General features: G+C 40.0%; 1 protein-coding gene and 1 long non-coding RNA gene across 12 annotated transcripts in view; one reads left to right on the forward strand and one right to left on the reverse strand.

Moving 5' to 3' along the window:
* Nucleotides 1-23,552, reverse strand: part of utrn (utrophin) — a 184,936-nt gene that overhangs the window by 51,668 nt on the left and 109,716 nt on the right. For all 11 annotated transcript variants that reach the window (XM_044169396.1, XM_044169405.1, XM_044169399.1 and 8 more), the window contains 5 exons: nucleotides 14,829-14,958; nucleotides 12,079-12,347; nucleotides 9,181-9,327; nucleotides 6,205-6,283; nucleotides 4,791-4,851 (listed from right to left, as the gene is read on the reverse strand). In XM_044169396.1, coding sequence (XP_044025331.1) covers nucleotides 4,791-4,851; nucleotides 6,205-6,283; nucleotides 9,181-9,327; nucleotides 12,079-12,347; nucleotides 14,829-14,958 — 686 coding nt within the window. The remainder of the gene's footprint in view (nucleotides 1-4,790; nucleotides 4,852-6,204; nucleotides 6,284-9,180; nucleotides 9,328-12,078; nucleotides 12,348-14,828; nucleotides 14,959-23,552) is intronic.
* On the forward strand, nucleotides 10,432-11,922 carry LOC122863182. The gene is made up of 2 exons (XR_006374939.1): nucleotides 10,432-10,618; nucleotides 11,404-11,922. It is a non-coding gene; the product is annotated as an uncharacterized LOC122863182 (long non-coding RNA).

Consider the following 23,552-nt stretch of genomic DNA (forward strand, 5'->3'; position numbering starts at 1 on the left):
CACCTTTATCCTATGATGAAAACATTTCTATCCTGACAGGAGTGGTCTCTTCCAGGATGACAATGCCCTCATCCAGAGGGCACGAGGGGTCACTGAATGGTTTGATGAGTATGAAAATTATGTGAATCATATGCTATGGCCTTTGACGTCACCAGATCTCAACCCCATTGAACACCTATGGGAGATTTTGGACCGACGTGTTAGACAGCGTTCTCCACCACCATCATCAAAACACCAAATGAGTTCCAGAGACTTGTAGAATCAATGCCAAGGTGCACTGAAGCTGTTCTGACAGCACATGGTGGCCCAACACCTTACTGAGACACTTTATGTTGGTTTTTCCTTTAATTTGTCACCAGTCTGTATATATATATTTTGAGGTGGTCCCAAATTCAATTGACAGCTTTCGCACCAGCCTAAACAAACTGAACCAAACGGGCAAACAAGTTCCTTTGAACTGAACCAAACAGGTTGGGTGTGAAAGCACCCTATAAAAAAAAAGTTGAGGGACACGTGCACAAACAATTATTTGATAAATCAATCAACAGAAAATAATAGACAACAAGTTAGGTGATTACTTCTAGGTTTAAGTCATATTTATATTCTATGTTTCCAGCTTTTTAAATTTTATGATTTGCTGCTTTTCTGTTTTACATGATTGTAAATTGAATAATTTGTGAAAAGTGTTTTGGACTGCTGATCTAACAAAACCATGTGTATAGCTGCTCTGGGTTCTGGGAACTTGTGATAGGCATTTTACAATATTTTTTACATTTTATGGTCTAAACAATTAATCAAAAACAAATTGATAAAGAAAATAATTGTTAATTGCAAGCCTAGACATGACACCACTTCTGTATCCATACTGTATCTGACAAGATAACTGACAATGAGCACTCATTTCTATTTTTCTTGGGCATGTATTTCCCAAGTAGGAAATTACTTCTCATTTTCTGCAAATTCAAATGGAAACGTGGCACTTTAAAGTGGCTTGGTTTTCCTGATTTTTCAGGAGGTGGCTAACTGTGTGTGAGAGGATCTGGGGATGAAGCTGCTTGGGTCTTGTGCAATGCATGTGACATTTTCCATCACAAACATAATTAAATGACATCTCAGAGTAAGCATCAATAAATCAAATGGGGTCACGGAAGGGGATACTGCAGCAGGCAGTACCTTCTAAAAGATGTTTTTATGAGATTTCTGTCTTAGTGAGCAAGCTAAGTAGGGTGCTAAAACCATCCGACAAGTGCACGATCTGACCCTCTCAGACTAACAGATCACCACGATAACAATTAAGCTTATCAAAAATAATTGCTATTTCCTTTGACGTTTTCTGTGTAGCGTTGCCATTTCCAGCTGCTACAGAGTCCAACAGAAGGTTAAAGTGATTTTGCTAATTACTCATTTCTTCTCTGCTGCTCCATAATTAACCATAACCACAATTTCCAACTATTAGTGAGCGGTGACTATGCCTGTCTTCTTGTCTTTCCTACAAAAGGACAGCAAAAGATCAGAAAATGTCAATAATAAAATCCCTCTGGGATACATCCACCCTTTGCCCCATCGTCCATCCTTGGCCATGGAACAAGGGGTGGACGTATCCCATCAAAGCGTTGGCTGCAGACCAGCCAACACTTGCTGCTGGGAGTTTGTCACTGTCACACACTGAGAGAGCTCCATGAATAATCATGACTGTGCAGATGAATGATTACTTGCGTATCTGGAACTCCAAAGAGACAGAATTAGCCAAATATCTGAGTAAGCAAGAGGAAGATTTCAGGAACTTCTTTTTTTCGGGGACAGCGACCTGGCAGACTTATCAAGAAGTGTCTGTGACAGGTGATAAGAGCCTGCATTCACCACCTGACACCTTCTGTCTTTCGCTGGCTTTCACCTCTCCTCCTCTAGCCTCTTTTTTGCTCTTAAAACATTAACCCCCTCCCTCCCAAAGTTATCATTATTCTGCTTTGGAAATACAGTTTGAACAGCTTTAGATTCTTCTTAAGACTTTGTTCAACTAAATTTCGCCTACGTAACAAAGACACCGTGAGAAGGGGATGCAATAAGTCCACTCATGTACAGTATATAAAGGCTGTCTGTTCTGTTAGGGCCAACCAATCCCACCAAATGTTTCCTGACAAAAATACAGACAGACAGTACATCCAGAAAAGCCTTGGAATGTAGAGGAGACTTTCTATAATCTTTGCAGAGATGCAGTCGTGCTATATTTCCTCTCAAAAAGCCTACAAGACATATAGTGCGAGAATGGGTGAAATGGCACAACATGTAAGGTTGCCAGCATGAGGCAGCAGGCACAGCACTTGTGTGAAGCCATTTGATTTTCCCCAAATATGTTGCTTGAACTCCTCACTACAGGGGGTGGACAAGGCGCAGTTTTAATCAGGGACCCTTTGTCAGCTCAAAGAAAAGAGGAAGAGTATGAGAAGAGATGGAAGAGGAGACGAGGAGGAGTTTGGGGAAATGAATGTGTCAAAGACTGATGCGGGTGTTCCAAGGATGTGATTAGTCCTGGAGATGGATTTAGAGTTCAGTTTTCAAGCTGCGAATTAAGTGTGTATGTTTGAGTGTGCCCCAGCTTGCATGTATATTTGTGTGTAAGGGGGGATCGGAGAGGGCAGTGTACAGCAGACTATCTTCATTTTAAAATAAAAGAAAAGACAAACACTGATGTTAAAGTTGAAGGAGGATTGATTCCTTTCTTCCTGTTTCTGAAAGGCAATTTAGGGTTAATGTGAAAGTCACCATGGACAAGAAAAACCTGGTCCAACCAACCTAGAGGCATCGACAGAACATATGGTGTGTGTGCTCACAATGGGTCTGTGTGTGTGTTTGGTTAGCGAGTTTGAGCTTGGATCCAGTTAGAGTTCATACGCATCTTTGGGTGTGTGTAAGCGTTTCCTTGCCAGTGTGAGGATGTGCATCTCTATTTGTGTGTCCAAATGCATGTGTGTGTGTATTGTTTTGTGCGAATGCCCTTGTGCACATGTGTTTTGTTTGTGTGAGTGGGCGGATGCAGGTTCATTGGCTGGGCACATCTGTGATCACAGGCTGTTGTTGACTCTAAAGTTATAAGCTTGTCCTCCGAGTCTTTGCCTGTCTCTGGCTTTCATCTCTGATCCTCCTCTAGTGCCCAGCTGCAGACCTAAACTCCACACAGGTGTCCCTCCCCCCTCTCTCTTTGTCTAAATCCTATTTTTCTCCATCTCTGCCTGTGTCTTTATTGTCTGTCTGAAAATGTTTTATCTTGACCTCCTCCCGAATTAACTAACTAACTTAAATAAACTGAATCAATGGTTTTAACTTGCTGGTTTTATGTTGCAACTTTTTAGAGTTTAACCTATCACTGACACAAGACTAGACCTGTAAATCTACATAGCTGAAGTTGTTGTTGTGGCTTGTTCTATGGACAATGGTACAAGGGGAATTTTTTATTTATTTTTTTTTTAAATGGTTATTTGACTATTTAACTGAGACAATGACATTTAAACTCAGGGCACAAGGTGATTGAAGGGGACAAACCTAAAAATTACACCCCTAAATCACAAAGCAAGACTGTAAAAGTGTCCCAACAGAAACGAGAGAGAGAAACAAAGAAAGCAGGACTGACAAATGATAGCTGATACTGCAACCTAAAGATTTTTCTGACAACCAGCCAGAAATAAAGGTGAATTCAGGTTTGGTTAGTAAGCAGTTTACTGACATATGGTTACATGATTTATGGATAATGAGGTCCGTCAAACTTTCAGAACTGACATTTCCTCTTTAAATAGAAACCCGCTGTTTGGCTTGATTTGGTAAAACTTAGAATGGGTAGCAAGACGTCAAGCTAAGTCACTATTAGAACAGTGTGGTACGCTGTCCTGGGATTCATCCAGGTATTATCTATTCAAAAGGAGGTGCTAATGTTGGACTGAATGAGAAATGTGCAGGTGAAACAGCTTGAATTTTAATATACACACACACACACAGGAGCAAATTGGCGGAAAGAAACTCCTAACTGGGACTGAAATAAATGATGTATGTGCATAGAATATACATGGAACAATAGCTACGTGATCATGCGTGGGTGATGTATGTGAGAGGTCACTAGAGGTCAGAGCTTTAATGTGAAAAGGTTGAGAAGACTTAAGTATAAGATTCCCCACAGAAAAATGTTTGAGATAATGGGCTGTTTCACAGTCAACTATGAACATTGTTGCAAAATCAAAAATCTTGCACCATCCTGCCCACATTTGGGTATCCTTGAGGAGGATATAGTATACAGTTGGAAATCTACATACCTGTCTATTTTCCTTCCAAACATGCCAGTTAAAGTCATCAAAGACTATACGACAGTTTGAGTAGACAGTATATTTTGGCTTGGTCTGATTGCATTAATCTGCATGACCTAGGAGTCATGGCCCATAAATGACTCATAAGGCATTTTCAAGAAGGAAGTCTTTTGCCAATATTTTTACAAACTTCTCAAAAATCTCAGTTCTAGGACAGTGGTTCCCAACCTGGGAATCAAGACCCCACAGTGGTCACAAAATGAATCTAAGTCGAAAGATGATCACACAGAAAAGTGTTTTTAAAGTGTTTTTAAAGCAACAGCATTTTTACAGACAATATCCTGACTGCTTTGCCTTGAAAGCCTACCAGTGTACAAGAATCATTGACACAAAGACAAAGACACAGACACACACACACACACACACACACACACACACAAATGCATACAATGTATACTGACACAAAGATGGCTATCAATGCAATTTCTCGCCACTTACTTGATGTAATATGGAACCTTATTCTGAGAAACTGCACGTTGCCAGGGGAGCTGTACAGAAGCTGCAGACAGAGAGAGAGAGAGAGAGAGAGAGAGAGAGAAAAAGAGACAAAGAGTCAAGCAGTCAAAATCGAAACACCATCTTAATAAACATTGCACAATTTTACCATGCAGTACAGTAATCCATTTAGTGTTTGGAGCTTGACTTAAAATAATTTTCACATCTAACACTTCCATAATAACATAGTCTAGCTATGTAAGGATAACTCTTACTGTGCATGAAACTGAGAGGAAAAAATAAAGGGTATTGTTTTCTTGGCAGAAAGAGGGAGACAATAGGGCATGAAAAGAAAACGAAATTAAGAAAGAGAGGAAAAATACTGTTGAGAAAAGGTGCCACGTGCCCAGGTTTATGTTAATCTTTGTGGACACAAAAGACGACAATAAATGCTGACAGACCAAGGAAATCTTAAAAATGACAAGCTGATACAGTGTTAATACCAGCCAAAATAAGACTTAAGAAGCTCTCACGAGCAATACGGAGCAGAAATGTTGCTTGATTTATCGTCCTCCCACTTTCCCTCCTCCTTGACACAGCTCTACGCTCAGATAGAGAGATGAAAAGACAGTAAGAGAAAGAGATTAAGCGAGATTGGGAGATATACGAGATGGAGAGGGCAAGATAAGGACGCAGTACTTTATTGATCCCTGAGGGAATATTAAGCTACTAGTGTAATGAGAGCGAATGTGTGATGGAGTAGATAATATCATAGTGCCAGGAAGATGAAAGAAGAGACAGAGTGCTGTTTTGTCTGGTGCAGTTGCTGAGCTCTCAGCTGGGCTTACTTGGTAAATTCATGTCTAATGGTGACACGGCACAGCGGCCGAGCTTACCACCTGCTCTGAATCACACACCGTCCATTTTGTCTCTGTGTCTGACAGCCAACAAAGCAAATCAGGTGGAGCAGAACGAACACTAATGGCTGTATGATTATAGAAAATGACGATAGAAAGAGAGAGAGAGAGAGACACGGGGAGCGAGAGACCTGCTGAATTTGTTTAATGTTCACACTTGTGCATTTGTCTTTTCTCTCCAGCTTTGACTGTAACTCTCTCTGTTCCTCTCTCTCTGCTAATGACCACTCTAAAGAGGGTGAAAGAGGAGGGAGTCAGTGGAGAGTTGTAATTAAGCCTTGCATTATTCAAGAGTAAAGTGCCTTGTCTGCAAACTGTGTGTGCGTGAGTATGCGCGTGCACACACATACCCACTGAGCATGCACGACTGTGAAGCGTATGGCTGAAGATTGGAAGATGGGACATGAAAAAATTAGAGGTTGTGAAACAGTTAGTGGAAACAAACCAAGTCCCCCCAAATTTTCTAATTTCCTATGAGAGATAATTGGCTCTGTACTCACTGGAGAGGAAATGTTGGGAGGAGGGGCCGAAGTCTCGGTGGGCTTCCTGAAGCAGCTTCAGTCTGTCCTCCACCGCCACCTGCACGATGATCAGACACAGACAGGAGAGAAGACAGTCAGCTGTGGGCCTGAAAGCTGCACTCAACGAAACAGAACTTTACAGTGGCTGGAGTTGGAGTCATGGTTGGAATGAATTCAATTTCAGTGCTATTAAGGTGAAAGCGGATTTGCTGTAAAACCCCAAGCTCAAGACACTTTTTTTCTTTTGGAGGTATAAATATATACTGTATCATATCTTGGATACAGTTAATATACATATATGCTATGTCATTTACCAATGTATAGCAGCTCACCGATATGTATTGCACTGTACAGAAATTATATAGCACAGTTGAAAATCAGTTTGAACTAATTGAACTGAGGAGAATTTCCCCCAACCCCCATTTGAGCTAGCCAAATATGCCAGCAGGAGTTGTATGATAGAAACTGGGATACTGTGGCATGTAAACACCTTATCCAGATTCCTGATCGGTGTCTGCTATATGCAAAAGTTAGGAGTGGCCGATATGAATAATATTTTTATTATACATATATGTTGTGATAAACTGTAGTCAATTTTCTGGAAAATAGAAACTTTTTTGATAAAATAAACCAGACAAATACCTGACAAATCAAGGTACTTCATTACATTGACGCAAAGTATATACAAATCCAATAATGTTATATCCTGCTCACTGATTTGCAACATTGACCTCAATGACCTAATACACCAGGAAAAACTATAAAATAAAGCTATATGGTATAAATGGAATGGCAAAATCTGTTGGTGGACAAATGTATATTGTCTCACGGAAAATGCTGTCATATCATTCACCTCTAGCACAGGTGTGTCGTCAACTCAAGTTACATAATGGTCAGTCAATAAAACAAAAAGATATGGTGTTATGATCTTCACACAGAAATGCAAGTTAAAGTCTCACATTGAGAATGCAGGGGAACGACTGTATTGTTGCTTTCGTCTTTCATTACTAGTGATCAGATGGAGAAGCCAAATCCAGCACAGTGGAAAATACAGAATACAGAATACAAAACTGTATTTCAAAAACAAATGGATAGCTTGCTTATAACAAATGCTAGATGGTCTTTATATGCAGTGAACTCAGTGAAAACTGAAGCTTCATACAACTTTGAGTTATCAATCACACACATTCACTCCTGCACCCCTGTTAAAGTTGTGTATTGACCTCTCAGGCAGTGCACCTGCGCCTGATGCGGTTGTGGGGTTGCTTTGCTCCATCAGGCTGACTAGCAGGACAGTATTGCCAGTCTGTAATATTGAGACTCACACAAACACATCTCTGGCATTATGGCAGCCAGATCACAGCCGTCCACACAGGGATCCTGGAAATAGGCATAGAAAGGCCAATAGCTCAGTTACTTTCTGGCCACTAATGGTTATTATGGACACTGTCCCACCGAGAGGAAGATGGGAGCCATCTGCAATTGATAACCAAATCATCAAACTACACAGTCAGGCTTATTAGTGAAGCAGTCGCCTTCCTGCAGGCTGAAAGAAATAAAAAGAGCGAACAACAGAGAGACAAAGTGTGCAGTCCACGGAAACTCTGCCCTCCTCTGACTCAGTATTTGAGTTATGGTCATTCTCCAGGCAGAAAGACTATTAGTGGGTGTCTGTACAGTACATGGGAAATATCACAAGCCTACAAATTAGCCCAGCTACCCAGTTTCACTCTGCAGCATTGTCACACTTAAAAAGGGATGCCTTTAGGTTCCAAGATTTCATTTTTTCCTCAACACACAACTCCCTTTCCTGCTTTTTTTCTGCCCACATGCCTTTTTTCTGCCCATATTCCCAACTCATTTATCTACAGCGACGATGCCGCGTGGATGGATACAAGAAAAACTTCAAATGAAGTCTGACAAAATATAAGTTTATGTGATAGTGTCTTTGAAATCACAGTCTTTGTGTGGCTGCTTGCTATCCTTCAAATTGATGCCATCACAGCTGGGCGGTCTGACCTGTATTCAGTCTTCCTACACCTGGGCACCGCAGGCATCACCAGCCAGCTGGGTCAAGGATCTCAAAGGCTCAAAGAGTCTGTCATTAAGGAGAAAAATACTTTGACATCACATTTCTCTGCACCTATCGCTGTCTATACTCTGTCATGATACAAACATATAGTTATAGATGTATAAAATATGAGATAAACTGTCAATCACCGAAAGATCTAATATTTAAATAATCTAAAGGCCTGAAGAGGAAACAGGGTTAAAAAAAATAAAAATAAGGACAATCGACCTTGCGTGATAAAGAGCACATGTCTGAAAGAACTGATACAACTCACATGCTTGCCGATTTGAGTTGTACACTGGTATGCTCTTGTGCTCATACAAACTTAAAATAGAGGATTTCACTCCCTAATTCACAACCAACATCACTTCTCTTCTCTTTCCTTCTGATGACTTGCTAAGAGACTTCTCCACGACTTTCCCTCTAGGGCTGAGACACACATAACTCTGAGAAACAGTCAGCGAGTCCCTCAGCAGACCAAGACATTCAAGTGCTAGAGCGCGTGTGACAATAGTGTCCATTGATGTGTAGTGACAAAGTGTTGCTGTGAGCACAGAGCTGTGTTTAAATAAAACAGGTACACAGGTAGAGGGACAACTCTCAGTCCCTTGTGTGTTCGGCTGACACAAAATGAAATCAGCATGAGCACAGCGAGAGAAACTGAGGGAGACGAAGACAGACAGACGTGAAAAAAACACAGGCAGGCAGTAGGAGAATGAGGGAACAGAAAGAAAGAGGATCAAGATATACTGAAGACAGCATTAATTTAGGCAAGTGTGGACAAAATGCTGTGGGAAGAAACGTGGCAGAGAATGACATGTGAGATGTGTGAAAAATCAAGTCTAATCTAACATCTGCGGATGATTCAGGAGGATTTAAACTACCTGTAGTAGTTTCCATCTCATGTTGAGCTGGTCCAGTTGTCTGGAAGCGGTGGAGGACAGCTGGATGTCCAATGGTGTCAGCTCTGCAGAAAGCTCATTGACGATTCTTACATCCTGACGTAATGGGGCGACCTCCTCTCTGAAGGCCTGAACAGAAAGTTTTGTGTTGTTGCAGGGTGAAAAATTTATATTGTGACTGTATTATAATCATAAACGTAGGCTAACTAATTAATTAATCATGAAGTTTGTGCTTTCACAAACAATAACTGAGTTCCTGTTGTACAGAATGTCAGTTACCCTGTATTTCATCTTAATTGCGCTTTATCTTTTTCTTGTTTACTGTGTTGACCTCATGATCTCTAATGAATGATGATGAATCAAGTTTTAAATTGACTTTTGTTGTGCTATAATTTGTATTTAAAGTGTCTACTGTGGCTGTCAGTATAAACTTAATGCCTACATACTTTGTGTGTGTCACATACCAGAGAGGAGTGAAATCTATTAAGTTATATTCAAAGTGGATGCCTACCAGACTGTCCATACCACGGGGAGGCAATCGTTAAGATGTGAGGTGGTGTAACAGACAGCCAAATGAATGCAACAGTGAAGGAGTTGCCTTTGCTCATGCAACCTGTAAACCATTATGTGGCTATTTTTGCTGCCACTGTTTGTCCCCTGTCCTCTATTTCTCCTTGGCCACTTTTTCCATTTATTGTTTACTGTTTATTAGGAAGTGCTGTCATTTTTCTGCTTGTTAACTCAATGTTTTGCTTGTTTCTTGGCCAGGCCTAAAATTTGACGAGTAGCATTTGCAAACAAACAAGACAGAATTATCAAACCGAGAACATTTTGTTCTGAAAATAAAAAGAGAGGGGAGTGTGGAAATTGTGTGCAAATTCACATTCAAGTCTCACTCAAATTATTGCACACACTTCTGGATGTGTTTTGGCTACTTAGTCAAATCACAATTGGCAGCAAAGACTTTACTGTTAAATCATTGATTTACAATTCACGGATAACCTTATATCTTGCATAAGATCCTGCAAGTTAAAGTAAAGATGAGATTTATTCAAGTTGATTCAGTGCTGCATGTTGTAAAGATGTACAGAGGGGTGGGGTCAGCGCCGCCGCTCCCACCACGCGCATCACGCACTGTGCGTAGGGCACCAAGTGCTGAGGGGGCACCAAAAATAGCCTAATGAAATTTTTTTTTTTTAAATGCCGGTATTATTTCATTAGCCTATAGAAATTTTAGGCACATTTTAGCCATGTATATGTAACAAAAAAGGGGGAACAAGAAAGATATTTAATAATTGCTCTAGTCTAGCCCCCCCCCCCGTGCCGGATGGTCCGTTCCGGTTGTTCGCGCGGGCGCCTGCCTGACGCAGTTTGACAGATTTGAGCATGGCTCCCGCCCGTGCCCGTGCATCACTTTCAGGTAAGTCCATGTTTAATCATTCATAAATACGGGAAATGTGCTGCATGTGCGTGCTGCTGCTAATCGTAATGCGCCTCGAACTTGCTGACGTTAATGTTAGCATTAGCAAACTATGTTATTATAACTTACAACTTCGTGCAAGCTAAATTGAGATTTTACTGTTGAACATTACATATTTTAAAAATAACTGACCTGACGCCAGCTAGCTGTTACTCTTTTTTACTATCTTTCTTTAGATATTGAGCAGTAGTTTATGGTTTATTTTGACGTGACGGTGGTTAATACTTTCTCAGTAACGTTAACAGTTAGCGGTCAGTGCAGTGCACATGGTAGGCTAACAATTCCTGTTATATATATACTGTATATATATATAAAATATAAAATGTCATTATGAATTATATAAAGCAAACATTACTGTTGATTTGTGTGCATTATTGCACCTCATTCTATTATGCTTTATATTAGATTAGATTTAGATTTACATTTATTTATTCATTTAGCAGGTGCTTTTATCTAAAGCGACTTACAAATGAGAACAATAGAAGCAGTTAAACTAACAGTAGGACAACAATATGCAAGTGCTATGCCTATGACCCTTCTCAGTTTAATCTAACGCAGAATTTTTATTTTTAATAATAGATAAATAAGGAATAAAGGGGAGAACTCCTTGGCTGCCATGCTTTCAGTTATAAATGTTTATAATATTTTTCTGGTATAAGATTCTTTGAATATTTTGTCTCTTTCTATACTGATCCTTTTTCTTCAGTATTTCTAAATTATTGCAGGGGCAATGCTAAGATACATATGAGGAGGAGCACAAGGCTAAGAGGAAGATACAGATGACGAGCAGGAGGAGCAGCCATGTACAAGCAGTTCAGGCACACATCAACCCCAGCCGGACAGCAGGTCTGTAGACTCCACAATAGGACCAAGCCCTGATCAACCACCCTCATCCAGCAGTTTAGGGACAGATACACAACAGATAACCACCACCTCTGAAAGCACAAGTCCTGTCATTGAGAGTCCATCAGCAGGTGACAATGTAGAGACCTGTGTGCCCCTTCCAACTGATCCTGCTTTTTGGCCAAAGCGACAAAGTGACATTGAATTTGCAAAAAAAAAAAGTCTGGATTATTTTGATAATTTTTTTATTTTGCTATTCTGTTTACTGTTTACAAAGTCAGCAAAGCTGTGAAGATTTTACTTTCTCTTTTTAGTGTTCTTAAGTTTTATACTGTGATGCTGCTATTGTGTGTTATTGGTATTGAGTTATGTTTGGTAATAAAAAGTTAAACTGGCAAAAACAAACGTTTTTTTTTTTCTCGGGGTCGGTGTGGGGGGCATCATAAAGGAATTATGCTTAGGGAACCAAAATGGCTAGCAGCGGCACTGGGTGGGGTGTCTAACTCCTGACGTGATGTTTTGATCACTATGGTGCGTTTGGTGACTCTCTGACTCACCATGGTCTTGTCAATGTGGTCCTGCAGAGAGTCGATCAGCAGATCCCCCACAGGCTGCCAGGTAGCTTTGACCTCCTCTGCCTGAGTCAGCCGCAGGTCGAGCTGGTCCATGGAGCTCTGCAGCTCCTGGAGGCGTTCCAAGGCTCGCTCCACCTGGCTTTGCCAGCCACCCATGTGTCCTTTCAGACGCTCCCACCGCTCCCTCACCTCGCCCGTCTGCTTGCGAATGGCCCGGGCCAACCCTCGGGCCTTCTCCTCTGGGGTGAGGTCTGGAGGAAGAGAAGGAAGGGAGAGAAAAGAAAGGTGAAGAGAGCAGTAAGTTACTTAGTTGTAAAAGACAGTTTTCATGCCCTTTATTACTCTTTAATATAAACATACTACATGGTATCGGCAGTGATATTTTCTATAACCTTTAATAAGATGTTCCTAATATTATGATATTAATGTTTTCCAATTATTGAAATCATACAGAACATGATTAAAAATGCTTTAACCTGTGTTTTATAGTTTTGTCTTTTATGTCTTTCTGACACAATCTACATACATTTCTGACACTGTAAATGTTGTTTTGTATCATTTAGTTTAAGGTACTGAATAAGCCTTTCTTGGGCATTTTTCCGCTTCTTGCACATTACTTTCCATTATTTGTATGTCCTTTGTTTAATTTCAACTTAGGCAAAGAAGTAAAACTCAAGATGAGGAGGGAGAAGAGGAGGGCAGAAGGTAGATGAAAGAAAAAAGGGTGAGAGACTCAGATGATCTATGGAATGGGGAAGGCAGGAAAGGTGAGAGGATAGGATAATTGTGACATATCAGAGGATGCAGACAAAGAGGAAAGAAAACAGTGGGCAAAAGAGAAAACTGCTCCCCAAATACGCATTTTAACTACAAAGTAAGATGAACAACTGTTCTTAGGTCTCGTCTCCAGGGTAGTGACTGGATTACCATCTTCACCTGTTGTACCTCTGAAATATCTCTCTTTTCCCCTCTCTCCCTCCCTCATATGCATACACACAAGTCAGACATCTGTGAAATGTACTGCAGCTAGCACCTTATGCAGATACACACAATGTGATGGTGTCTGTCTTTTGTAATAAAGAATGTGGAGTACAAACAAAACAATACAAGTCAACTTAGAGGCATAGACAAAACAAAATCACTAAGAGAGACAATGTAAGACAATTGAAGTTAAGACTTTACCGCAGTGTCACTCTGAGAAATCCCATCTCTTCTGATTAAACAACAAGAGCCTCTGATCTTAAATCGGCTTTTTATCTATTTATACAATGAGGCGACGCTTTGATATCCATATCAAAGATCACAGACAACAAGCCTATCGGAATGTGCTCTGAAGTCTTGCCACACCCCTACACAGCCCCTTGGGTTGGTTTAATTATTTACACAGGAGGGTTTTAGTTTGAAGGGAAATGTGCTGACTTTTCTACCGCATCCAACAGAGACAGAGAGGGAATGCTGAATGAGTCAGTGCATATTTAATTCTTGAGTGCTCTGTTATATATTGGCATTATCACAAGCTCAGATTTTAGTGAACGGTGTTTCAAGGACTCTTAACCTCAAAACTGGGCCAAATAAGCCCTTATTTGGTTTAAAGACAACCAGACCGGCTTACTGTGAATGTTTAAGTCCTATTTGGTGCAGAATGTATGGAATGAGACACCTTGCAGTTCTGGTACTCCAAGCTGGTTAAAAAGGAGTCTATGAAGGCATTCTAGTGACCTAGGGGTGTGAGACACTGAACATGTAATTGTAACTGTAAGGGCTCTACTGTATCCTTTCAAATAAAGGAAAAAAATACCCTGAAAATACTTCTGTCTGTTATTATTATTTACTCTTGCTGTGTATTCTTGAATATGTGCCACTTAATGACAGATATCCCTCACATGATGAAAAAAGAAAGACGCCAGGTGACTTCATCTCTCTTGTGTGATGTCAAGGACTGTGTCCAAAATCACTCCCCGTTTACTGTATAGAGCTCTATTTTTATCCTCCGCCGTTTTATTTTAGTGTCTGAGTGTGAAATTTATCCACACCTCCCATTTACAGTGCCTTCAAAATTCCCCACAGTGGAACGAAAAAAGTACTTTCTGGTAACAATCCCATAATAGAATTAGTTGCATTTTACAGATGAGTAAATTACAGTTGTGCAACACTACCCGTCAGTGATGACACAAAATGATGATGATTAGTAAGTGTCTAAAATTTCAATTTACTGCTCACTTTAGAATAAACCCCTGAGGGTCTTTTAGGGAGTAGTGAATGACATGATTTTGGACACAGCCAAGGCGTGATGGACCTACAGATGGGACCCAGTGGATGAGTAGCAAAAGCCTCTTCAAGACTAAAAAGTCAACTTTCCATACCAAAAGACTTAATTAGGGATTAATAAGGGTTTGTTGGGTCTCTGTAAATAATATTATAAACAGTACGGTCTAGACCTGGTCTATGGGAAAACTTCTGTTATGAATTGGCACTATATAAATAAAATTGAATTGAATTAATGTATGTAATGTAAAAATATGAAAAGTGGTTAATATGGACTATAAATGGTACTGCAATGATAGTTTTAGTAACATTTCTTATTTCAAAATAAGGCCTTAACATTTTTACATTAAGTTAGAGCACAGTGTGATGAAAGCTGAGCTCTAATGTAAAATGATAATACTCTTCTATTTCTTTTCCAGACACTGACATAAATATAAGAATGGCTTTTATGGAGAGTGTAAATGTACCAGTCTTTGGCTGCAGGTTCTTGCGTGGCTCTCCAGGACCCTCGATGGGCTGATCAGCAAGAAACATCCGGGCTTGATCCAAAGTACTGACCACCAGGTGCTCACGTTCCTTCAGTTCTGACCGTATCGCCTGCAGGAGAGATGCAAAGCAGTGGGTTAAAGGGGCTTTAGTCTGTAATACATGACATCAGAAATTGCTCTCTTCAAAAGCAGTCATTAGAATTCAATTTAACTCTGTGATGATCCTAATAGATGCATGTGAGAAAAGACAGTAAAGATTTAACAATAAGTTTAAACCAGAACAAGCCATCTCAATGAAAAAGAGTGCATTTGTAAGCAGTTTAATTATAACAGAAAATTTGAGAAAGGGGTAATTAATGCATTTCCTCTGCAGGTATGTGCATGTTTGACTTTTGTCTCCTGATCTTGTCTGTGCCAGTGAACTCCAAATGAACCTGGTGTATTGTGAACAAGGTGTTGCATCCAGATTGCTGCTCCCCCCACAGAAATATCTACTAATCAACCAGTTTTGCTTAAATCAGCTCCGACTTTCACTATATTACGAAAGAGGCACTTGTGATTAACTCGCACTCCCACATGTGCATATACGACGAACAAAGAACAAGAGCAGATGCTCACGTTCAGCTTATGGACGAGATAAATAGCACTCTCAATGGCTAATTAGGCGATTTCTGCATAGCGAAATACTGTCTCTGCCCAGCCTTCCCTTATTAAGAGGAAAAGCAAGAGGTAAGCGAGAGAGAGCAGCTATGTTCGGAGTGTCAGCGGGAGTGGGAGCTCTGAGAACAGAGCAGCGATTGAAGGCGAGAGTACGGGGTCAAACCGGGCATTTCCTTGAGGTCACTGTGAAATTAACTGAGTGAGCCGCATAATAAAGTGAGTTGCTATAACGCTATAACCCTGCATGAATTATCATTACAGAGCCGGCTAGCTATACCACATATCTTGCTCATCTTCTTACACAGCAGCTCACACTGCGATAGACAAATTACCAGACACACACAAGCATATGGCCATCCACACACACTCCAGGTGCTATAGTACATAAAAACAGATACTAAAAGTTCACAAGCCGATTTGACGGACACTTTTCTTAACCTCATGTCAACTGGTCAGCTTCGCCACAGCTCACAGCAGGCGGTAAAACTAGATAGAGGGAGTGAGCATGGCATGTAACAGTATAATTATTCTTGTTTTAATAAGTGTGACCCCGGGGGACTCCATTGCCTATCGGAGTGTGTGATTGCTTTGTGAGGAGGCGATGTAGTTTAAGATGCTGTGAAGCAAGTTGATTAGATGTGACGACTCACTTTGATAAAGTCTCACACCTATCAGACTTATCAAACAGACGAGTGCAGCGAAAATGAGATGCCAAAAATGTTGGTTTTTTATTAATGCCCACAACATTGACTGAGTGGCAGATGACAACATGCTGGGTTCAGTGGGATCGTATATATACTGTAACATCTGAAGAGATGAGAAGAGGAGGGAAAGAAAAGCAGGGTAGGAGGATGGGAAGTAACAGTCTGCTCGCAGGCCTTTAGATGTGCACACTCCTTTTTTGTTCTAGTTTGAAAATAAAAAAAGCTAATTTCAGGAAGTAAGTTTCTGTAAAAGTTAAGTTTAGCCCACTGCGATGACAATTTCACACTGCCTCCTGCGGACAAATGTACCCTCATGCTGAAATAGAGCATCCTGCTGAACACAAATTAAATCACCCCTGCTAATAAATGGTTTGCTCAGTTCCAATGATTTCCTCCCAGCTCACATGGAGGAAACATAATAGGCAGGTAGCTCAGAGAAGGGACCTTGAGCGATAGAAACTAAATGAGAGGTGATTGAGGAAGGGGAAAAGGGGTGTGTATGGGGAGCAGAGATTAGAAAAGGAAGGTGGGGAACTAAGTTGTGAGGACAACTACCAGAAGAAACCAACTTCTTGCTTTTTCATCTGCTTTTTGTTTTGCACTCACAGATTTGTTAGTGGCTTAAGTCAGGCATTAGAAGAGATCTGAGTATGAAAAGTTGTTTATTCAGAATTTTTTTTAGCAAGTGAAATATTTTGATATCAGTTTTGTAACAGCACACAAATCACAGATAGCAGTTCAGCTTGAGCACAAATAACATCCTGGTGGAAGCATCCGTGATTGGATAAATCAGGGATGCCTCATAACAACCAGATGCAAAAGGAAGTAACATTTACAACATCAAACCAGCAAGCTCTCTGGTCCACAGTATGCTATTCCTGTAGTAACAGTGCATTGTTTTAGTTGTATGAAGACATGCTAATTATCCATCACAAGTGAGCAAACTTTATCTACTAATGAGGACTGTGAGATATGGTTTAAAGCTCCAGAAAAAGCAAGGAAGTGGACCTTGAGTTAATACTGTTTTGTCATAAATGCTACACATATTAGAGTCATAGCAGCTGTTATCGGCTGATTTCTGATCACAATTGAGCAGACGGGTTTGACGAATCATTTCAGCTGACCTGCATAATGATGAATACTCAAACTGCTACTGTCTACATCTTCACCGACTTTGTCCCTGTTTTGTATTCAATAATGGTGATTAAAAGTATATATAGAGTAGATAGCATATTGAATATCTGAGTGTTCCTTTAATCCTGGTTCATAATTCAGTATCATCTACGGCTACATCTAACTATTATTTTCATTATCAACTTATTTATTAATTAACCGATTAATTGATTAGCTATAAAATGTCAAAAACGTGAAAAATGCCCATCCCGCTTCCCAGAGTTCAAAGTGACATCTTTAGATTGCTTGTTTTGTCGTAAGTTATTCAATTTAGAATTATATAAAACCAAGAGAAGTAGCAAAACCTCCTAAGTGAGGAGTTGGAACCAGAGAATTTTTGGCGTTTTTGTTTTTAATTTCCTTCAACGATTATCAACATTGTTGTCGATTAATTTTCTATCGACTGACTAATCGATTGATCAACTAATTGTTTCAGCACTGAAATTATTGTTAAACGGCTTTTAGCGTTTGATAATATGATCTTGTGATATTGTTCTACAAATTTATATTGTTCAAATGAATGATTCCAAGCAAGCTATAATCAAAGAACGATCAAAATTGGTAAGTTTTTGTTTTACACATATTTAGAGTTTGATCTAATGTAATGCTTAACAGTGGAACAAAGTTTACTGCTTCAGACAACAGTTTTACACGTTTAAGCCCTTTAGGTCCTTAAAGTACTCAGAAAAAATGGAAATCTGAACATTTACAAATCCATGACAACAGGGCAAACTCCATCTGCTGATAAAGATCATGTGAGATGACTGAAAGCTCAGGAACAGCTACTAAATGGACCTTGTGATCAGATTATTTTGTCAAGTGCTGGTTCCAAGGTCAAGAATGAACACTGAAGCTCAATATTAATATCATGTATCTTGCTTAATGTAACTGTATTACTTGTCTGTTACAATAATTGTATGACAGTAGTGTTCCGCCAAACATATTCCTTCACTGTTAAGTGGCTCATGAGACACAGACAAAGCCACAGAAGGTTGTAACAATGGCAACACAAGTAGTGCCAAGTAATTCCCTCTGTTAGAAACAGACAACTCTCTGTCTGTCATCCAGCCATTGGGTACACTTGCAGTTCAGACAGACGACAACACCAAAGACCTTCCCCCAACACTCAAACAAGTCTTTTTAGTGAAACTTCAACACGTTCATATTATCAGAGTGTCACACAAGGACACACTTTTTAGAGGGAGCATGAGCAGTAAATATCAAACACATGTACAGCTTTCAGGTTACAAAAAAAGCTTTTTTCCCCTAGCAAATCCCAGCTGGCCTATGAATGATAAGACAAGGCTGTCTATGTCAAAGATAAAAAGGGGCAGGACTTCACTTTGCTCTTTTTCTTACAATAGTTTTTAGCACTGGCACATTAGAATATGGTCTGGGCTCCTGTGATTTGTGAAGACCAGATGAATAAAGGACTCTTGTCAGTCCCACAATACTTATGACATCTAGCTTGTAACTATGAGTGACCTTGGTTGTGTCTGTGTGGGGGTGTTTGTGTCCAGGTCTGTGTATGTGTGTGGTGTATGGCCGCTGTAGTGCAGCAAACTCTTATCACAGCGTGCCCTGTGCTGTGGTGGCGATAAGATAACATCACAACACAGCTACTTTCAGAGCTCTGCCAAACATCCCTCTTCCCACTCTCAAAACCCTGCTATCTCAGCCTCTCTGCAATATTACCAGACCCCTCATCTTCTTCCAGGAAAAAATAAGCCTCCTAAAAGGACCACTACAATATACCAACTCTCAACATCAGAAAAGCACCTGACAGGGACTCGAGGGGCCTTCACAATATGGGCTCACTCACATCCAAAGAAATTACAAATTGTCAAGAAACTGATGACTTCTTATATTTCTCTAGAAAATAAAAATAAATAATAGAAGCAACTATTTTTAGGTATTTGTAGTGAAGGCAAATGTTTGCACTTCTGTTGTCAGAGCCAAATTATATTTTGCAACTGCATACAGTTACACAGCTCATGAAGACGCTTAAGAGTGACTCAGCCTGAAAATGTAATTGGTCCTTTGCCCTTAACATCCAATGTAATCTCGAAATAGCTAAAAGCTATAGATAGGTGGATGGTGTTTGAAATCATACTCTGACATGCTTTACTAATCTACTGCTTCTAGCCTTGGCCATTTTTAAATAAGTAAAATACCCATACACTTGCATGTGTCAGAAATCACCCTGTGACTGCTTTGCAGCTAATAAAATAGTACGGCACGGTTAAACAACAATGCACACATACGTTTTTTCAGTGTCAGTTATTGACACAACAAAGTTATTTTATTATGTTCTTTAAAATATGTACTGGATATACATATTTTACAATGTTGTGTTACTGCGACTGCAATTATTTGTTGGTCACTTTGGGTACGTGGAAACAAGCTTCAAACACTGACATATATTCACCTTTTAAGTTGATATGGCAAACTTGTTAGCAAACAGCTGCTTATTTACATATCCAGCAAACACAAAGCAATATTAGCATTCATTTAGAGTCATGTTTCTGTCCACCTGATGAATGTAGTGTCCAATGTTCACTCTCTTTTTAGCTCTGTTTATGGTCTACACGAATGCCTGAGGGAAATATCTGGCTGCTAAATGTTCCACTATATGGTCTGTCTGCTGTTTGGTGCTGGACAGGTAGTGTGCAGTCGGTTTTGACAGTTATTTTGCTGAAACAGCTGCCGGCTGTGGCTGGAAACGACACTGATAAGTGACACTGAGAAGTGAGAGTGAACAAAAACAGTAAAGTTGTGGACCGTAAAACCAAAACAATGCGCTGAAAGACACTAAAACATTCCGTACAGCTGAAGGGAACTTCAGAGTCAGATTAAATTTATCTCCAGCTTCATCATTGTGAGCAACACTTTTCTTATACATGTTGTCATTTGAGCCATTGTTAATACAAAACCATCGATTTTAGCTGCTTTAATGTTGCAATGTTTTATACTGCTGAGGTGTAGTGTAGACATATTCCACTATAGTGGAGAATAAAGCTGCAACATTTAGTAAGCCACGATCTTGACTCAACTAAAACAAAACTGTATTCAGCCAGTAGGGCTACAGACTGTCAGGACACAAGTCCAACAACATCATGAAACTGCTGCCAACAAATGCAAAGGAAGCAGACAAAAACAATTCAAAGTAACTCAAAGCGAGGCAATTGTGAGTTTAAAAAAAGTCCTTCCTTTCCTGAGAGATAAGGTAAAGTCCAGCACAGCAGTTTAATCCATTTCATTCTCCTTTACGACCTGTCCGTTCAGGCGCAAATGGTGCTAATCAATCATGCAGGCACAATGATTAAGATGGGTTCTGCAGCGGATTATTAGACCCTACTCACTTTAGACAGGGTAATTTTAAGCTGCTTAAGCATATTGAGACATATTGAGAAATTTAAATGGAATTGCACTTTGCCTGTTTGTCTTCATATTTATTTGTTCTGAAACATTTAGAGGAGCATTTGAAAAGACCAGACTGGACTGTCCTGACAATGTAGACAAAAAGCCAACTGTTGCTGAAGGACATGAGTTGTTAAAAATGCCTACAAGCACTTGCTCCCTTGCTCCCACTCCTTGATCTAAAAGCTGTTAATGTAATAGAGCAGATTGATGAGTTTAATCAGCTGGATGCTGACAAAGGCCCTTTATTGGATAATTGAATGTGCGATTAATAAATGCTATTATAGCCATTTTATCAGGGAAAAACACAGACACAGATCAATACACAGAGGAGAGAGCAAGAAGTCATTCAAGAAAGTCAGGCCAATACACCTCCCACTCTCTCTCACACACTTTTTAAATTCCTCCTGCGAGTTGCCACATGAACAGCTGCTTTCAGGCAGAATCTAAAGCAAAACAAACAGGTGAAAGTGCACCATATTTTCTACCTCTATAAACCTCTTTCATCCTCTTTCTTCCTCTTTTCTCTTGATCTAATTTTGCCTCTGCTTGCCAATTCTTGTCCATCACTTTCTTCCCTGACTGTCCAGACCACTGCGCTCTCATATTTTTCTTCCCTCTGATTCTTTAATAACAGCAATATCCGTTGCTCTCTGTTGGGCTAAGTGGCTTAGCCTTCCTCTTTTATCTCTCCAAGTCTCCAAGAAAGAAAGAAGGAAAAAAAGACAGGTTTTTCCACTTAGCCCTTTTAAGCCCTCCCTACCTCATAGATACCAATTTCCATATACTGTATATACATTTCTCCCATCACACTTACAGAGCAGCTAGTGTGTGTGTTATCACTGAGTGGCTGAAGTGTGTGTATGTATGCATGAGCACAGGGGACGTGGATGTGTGTGTGTTGGTGTAAGCAAGTAATAGAGCATGACGTGTTTAAAGCCCAAGCTTTTTGTGCTGCTCAGCCCACTCATCCCTCTCAGGGTCGGCAAGACCTCCAGGCCAATCTATTAAGAATACAGAGGAGAAGGAAGTGAAGGGGAAAATATAACATAGTCAAAATGAAAAGTGAGCCTGCAACTCCCCTGTTCCATTATTTCCTATTTTGGCATCTCAAAGCTGAAGACCTGGAGATGAACAAGGGACTGGATAGAGCATGGAGTGAGAAATACTGTGTGAAGGCAAAGAAAAAAGAAAGCCTGTAAAGAAAGGAGACCAACAGCAGGATAGACACCACAGAGAAGAAAACGAGACAGAAGAGCTGAAAGAGGGTAATGAGAAAAGGAAGGTGAATGTGGAGATGAAGGAAGATTATATTCTCCTGCGGTTATTGTGTGCTTTCAGTCCCATTCCTTATCTAATGGGCCTTGTCTGACATGCTGGGTTGAGGCCTGTCTCTGGTCTCTGTCAAACACAGAAACCGCCTCAACATCATCTCAAACCACACAGGACAAATTTAGATTAACCTGGACAGTTGTTCATTGTCTAATGGTTCAAAACACATACAGAACAGAAACCCAGATATTGAGTCCTTGATTCTAGGTTAACTGGCAAACAATTTGGCAGAATATCTCTCTTTCGTCCCATAATTCCAATCATTAACACATTCTTTTTAAACTCAACATCTCTTTCCTTCACATACATACTACATATAATGAGGGACAGATCATCGCCAAATTGTAGTTTCTGTTCCCTGGATACAGCATATTCACATGATCTGGCATTATTAAGTTTTTAGCCATGATCTTAGGGAAAAATACTCTTTCACGTAATCTGTTCTGTTTTTCAATGATGATTCTTCATCAAATCCTTTAAAGACTATACTTAGCAGGCATTACAGCTGCCAAGAAATTGATTGTCAGCCAATGCAAACAGCCCCACTCTCTAGAGCAGATCAGTTATCTGCCTTTCTCAATATTTTGTCTTTGAAATTACTGGCCGCACCAAGCACATTGTTTTTATATTGGTGCCTTACGTTCCCGTTTTTGGGGGGTTAGGATGGGGTTTAGAATTCCCATATAGTTTATAGACTTTTATTAAATGTGTAAATATTTGTTTTTGTTTATCTTCCCATCTCAAAACTTTTATTTTACTTTTTCTCTTTATTTATGTATTACTATTGAGATGCGTTTGATTCACTTCCTTATAATTGAAGACATATCTCATCTCAGCTTTTTTGGATACTGATTGCATCTGTGTGCATGATTGCTTGATTAGTCTTGATTAGTATTGTATCTACCAAAATGTAATAATAAAACGTAATGCAATATATAATTACATAATAATAAACTCTAATAAAACCGTACACATCCTTAAAGTGCACATGCACAGGGATACATACTGTATGCACACACAGATACAAATGTGCTTCTGTTAAACGTAGGTCTCTCATTTACACCCTAACGCATTACATATGTAATGAATGTGTGTGTGTGTGTGTGTATGTGTGTATGTGTGTATGTGTCTGTCTCAGTGTGTCTGTGATCCTGCACCCACGCATGACAGCACATGTGTTTACTCTCAAGGCGTTTTGGGGAACAAAATAACAGTGTGGTGAACGGGGTGTGGAGAAACACATAACGATGTCAAGAGCAACATCAACAGTAGTGGCGGCCAGCAGACTGGGAGTAAACAGTAGCCACAGGGTGAGTCATCTATCTGAAAGCAATTACACGCCAATGCACTATCACAATAACCAGTGGTTACAATAAATAAAACAGTGGGGAACACGGATGACAAATAGTAGTGA

The sequence above is a fragment of the Siniperca chuatsi genome, linkage group LG16 (genome assembly GCF_020085105.1).
Source record: "Siniperca chuatsi isolate FFG_IHB_CAS linkage group LG16, ASM2008510v1, whole genome shotgun sequence".
In the NCBI taxonomy this organism is placed as follows: domain Eukaryota; kingdom Metazoa; phylum Chordata; class Actinopteri; order Centrarchiformes; family Sinipercidae; genus Siniperca; species Siniperca chuatsi.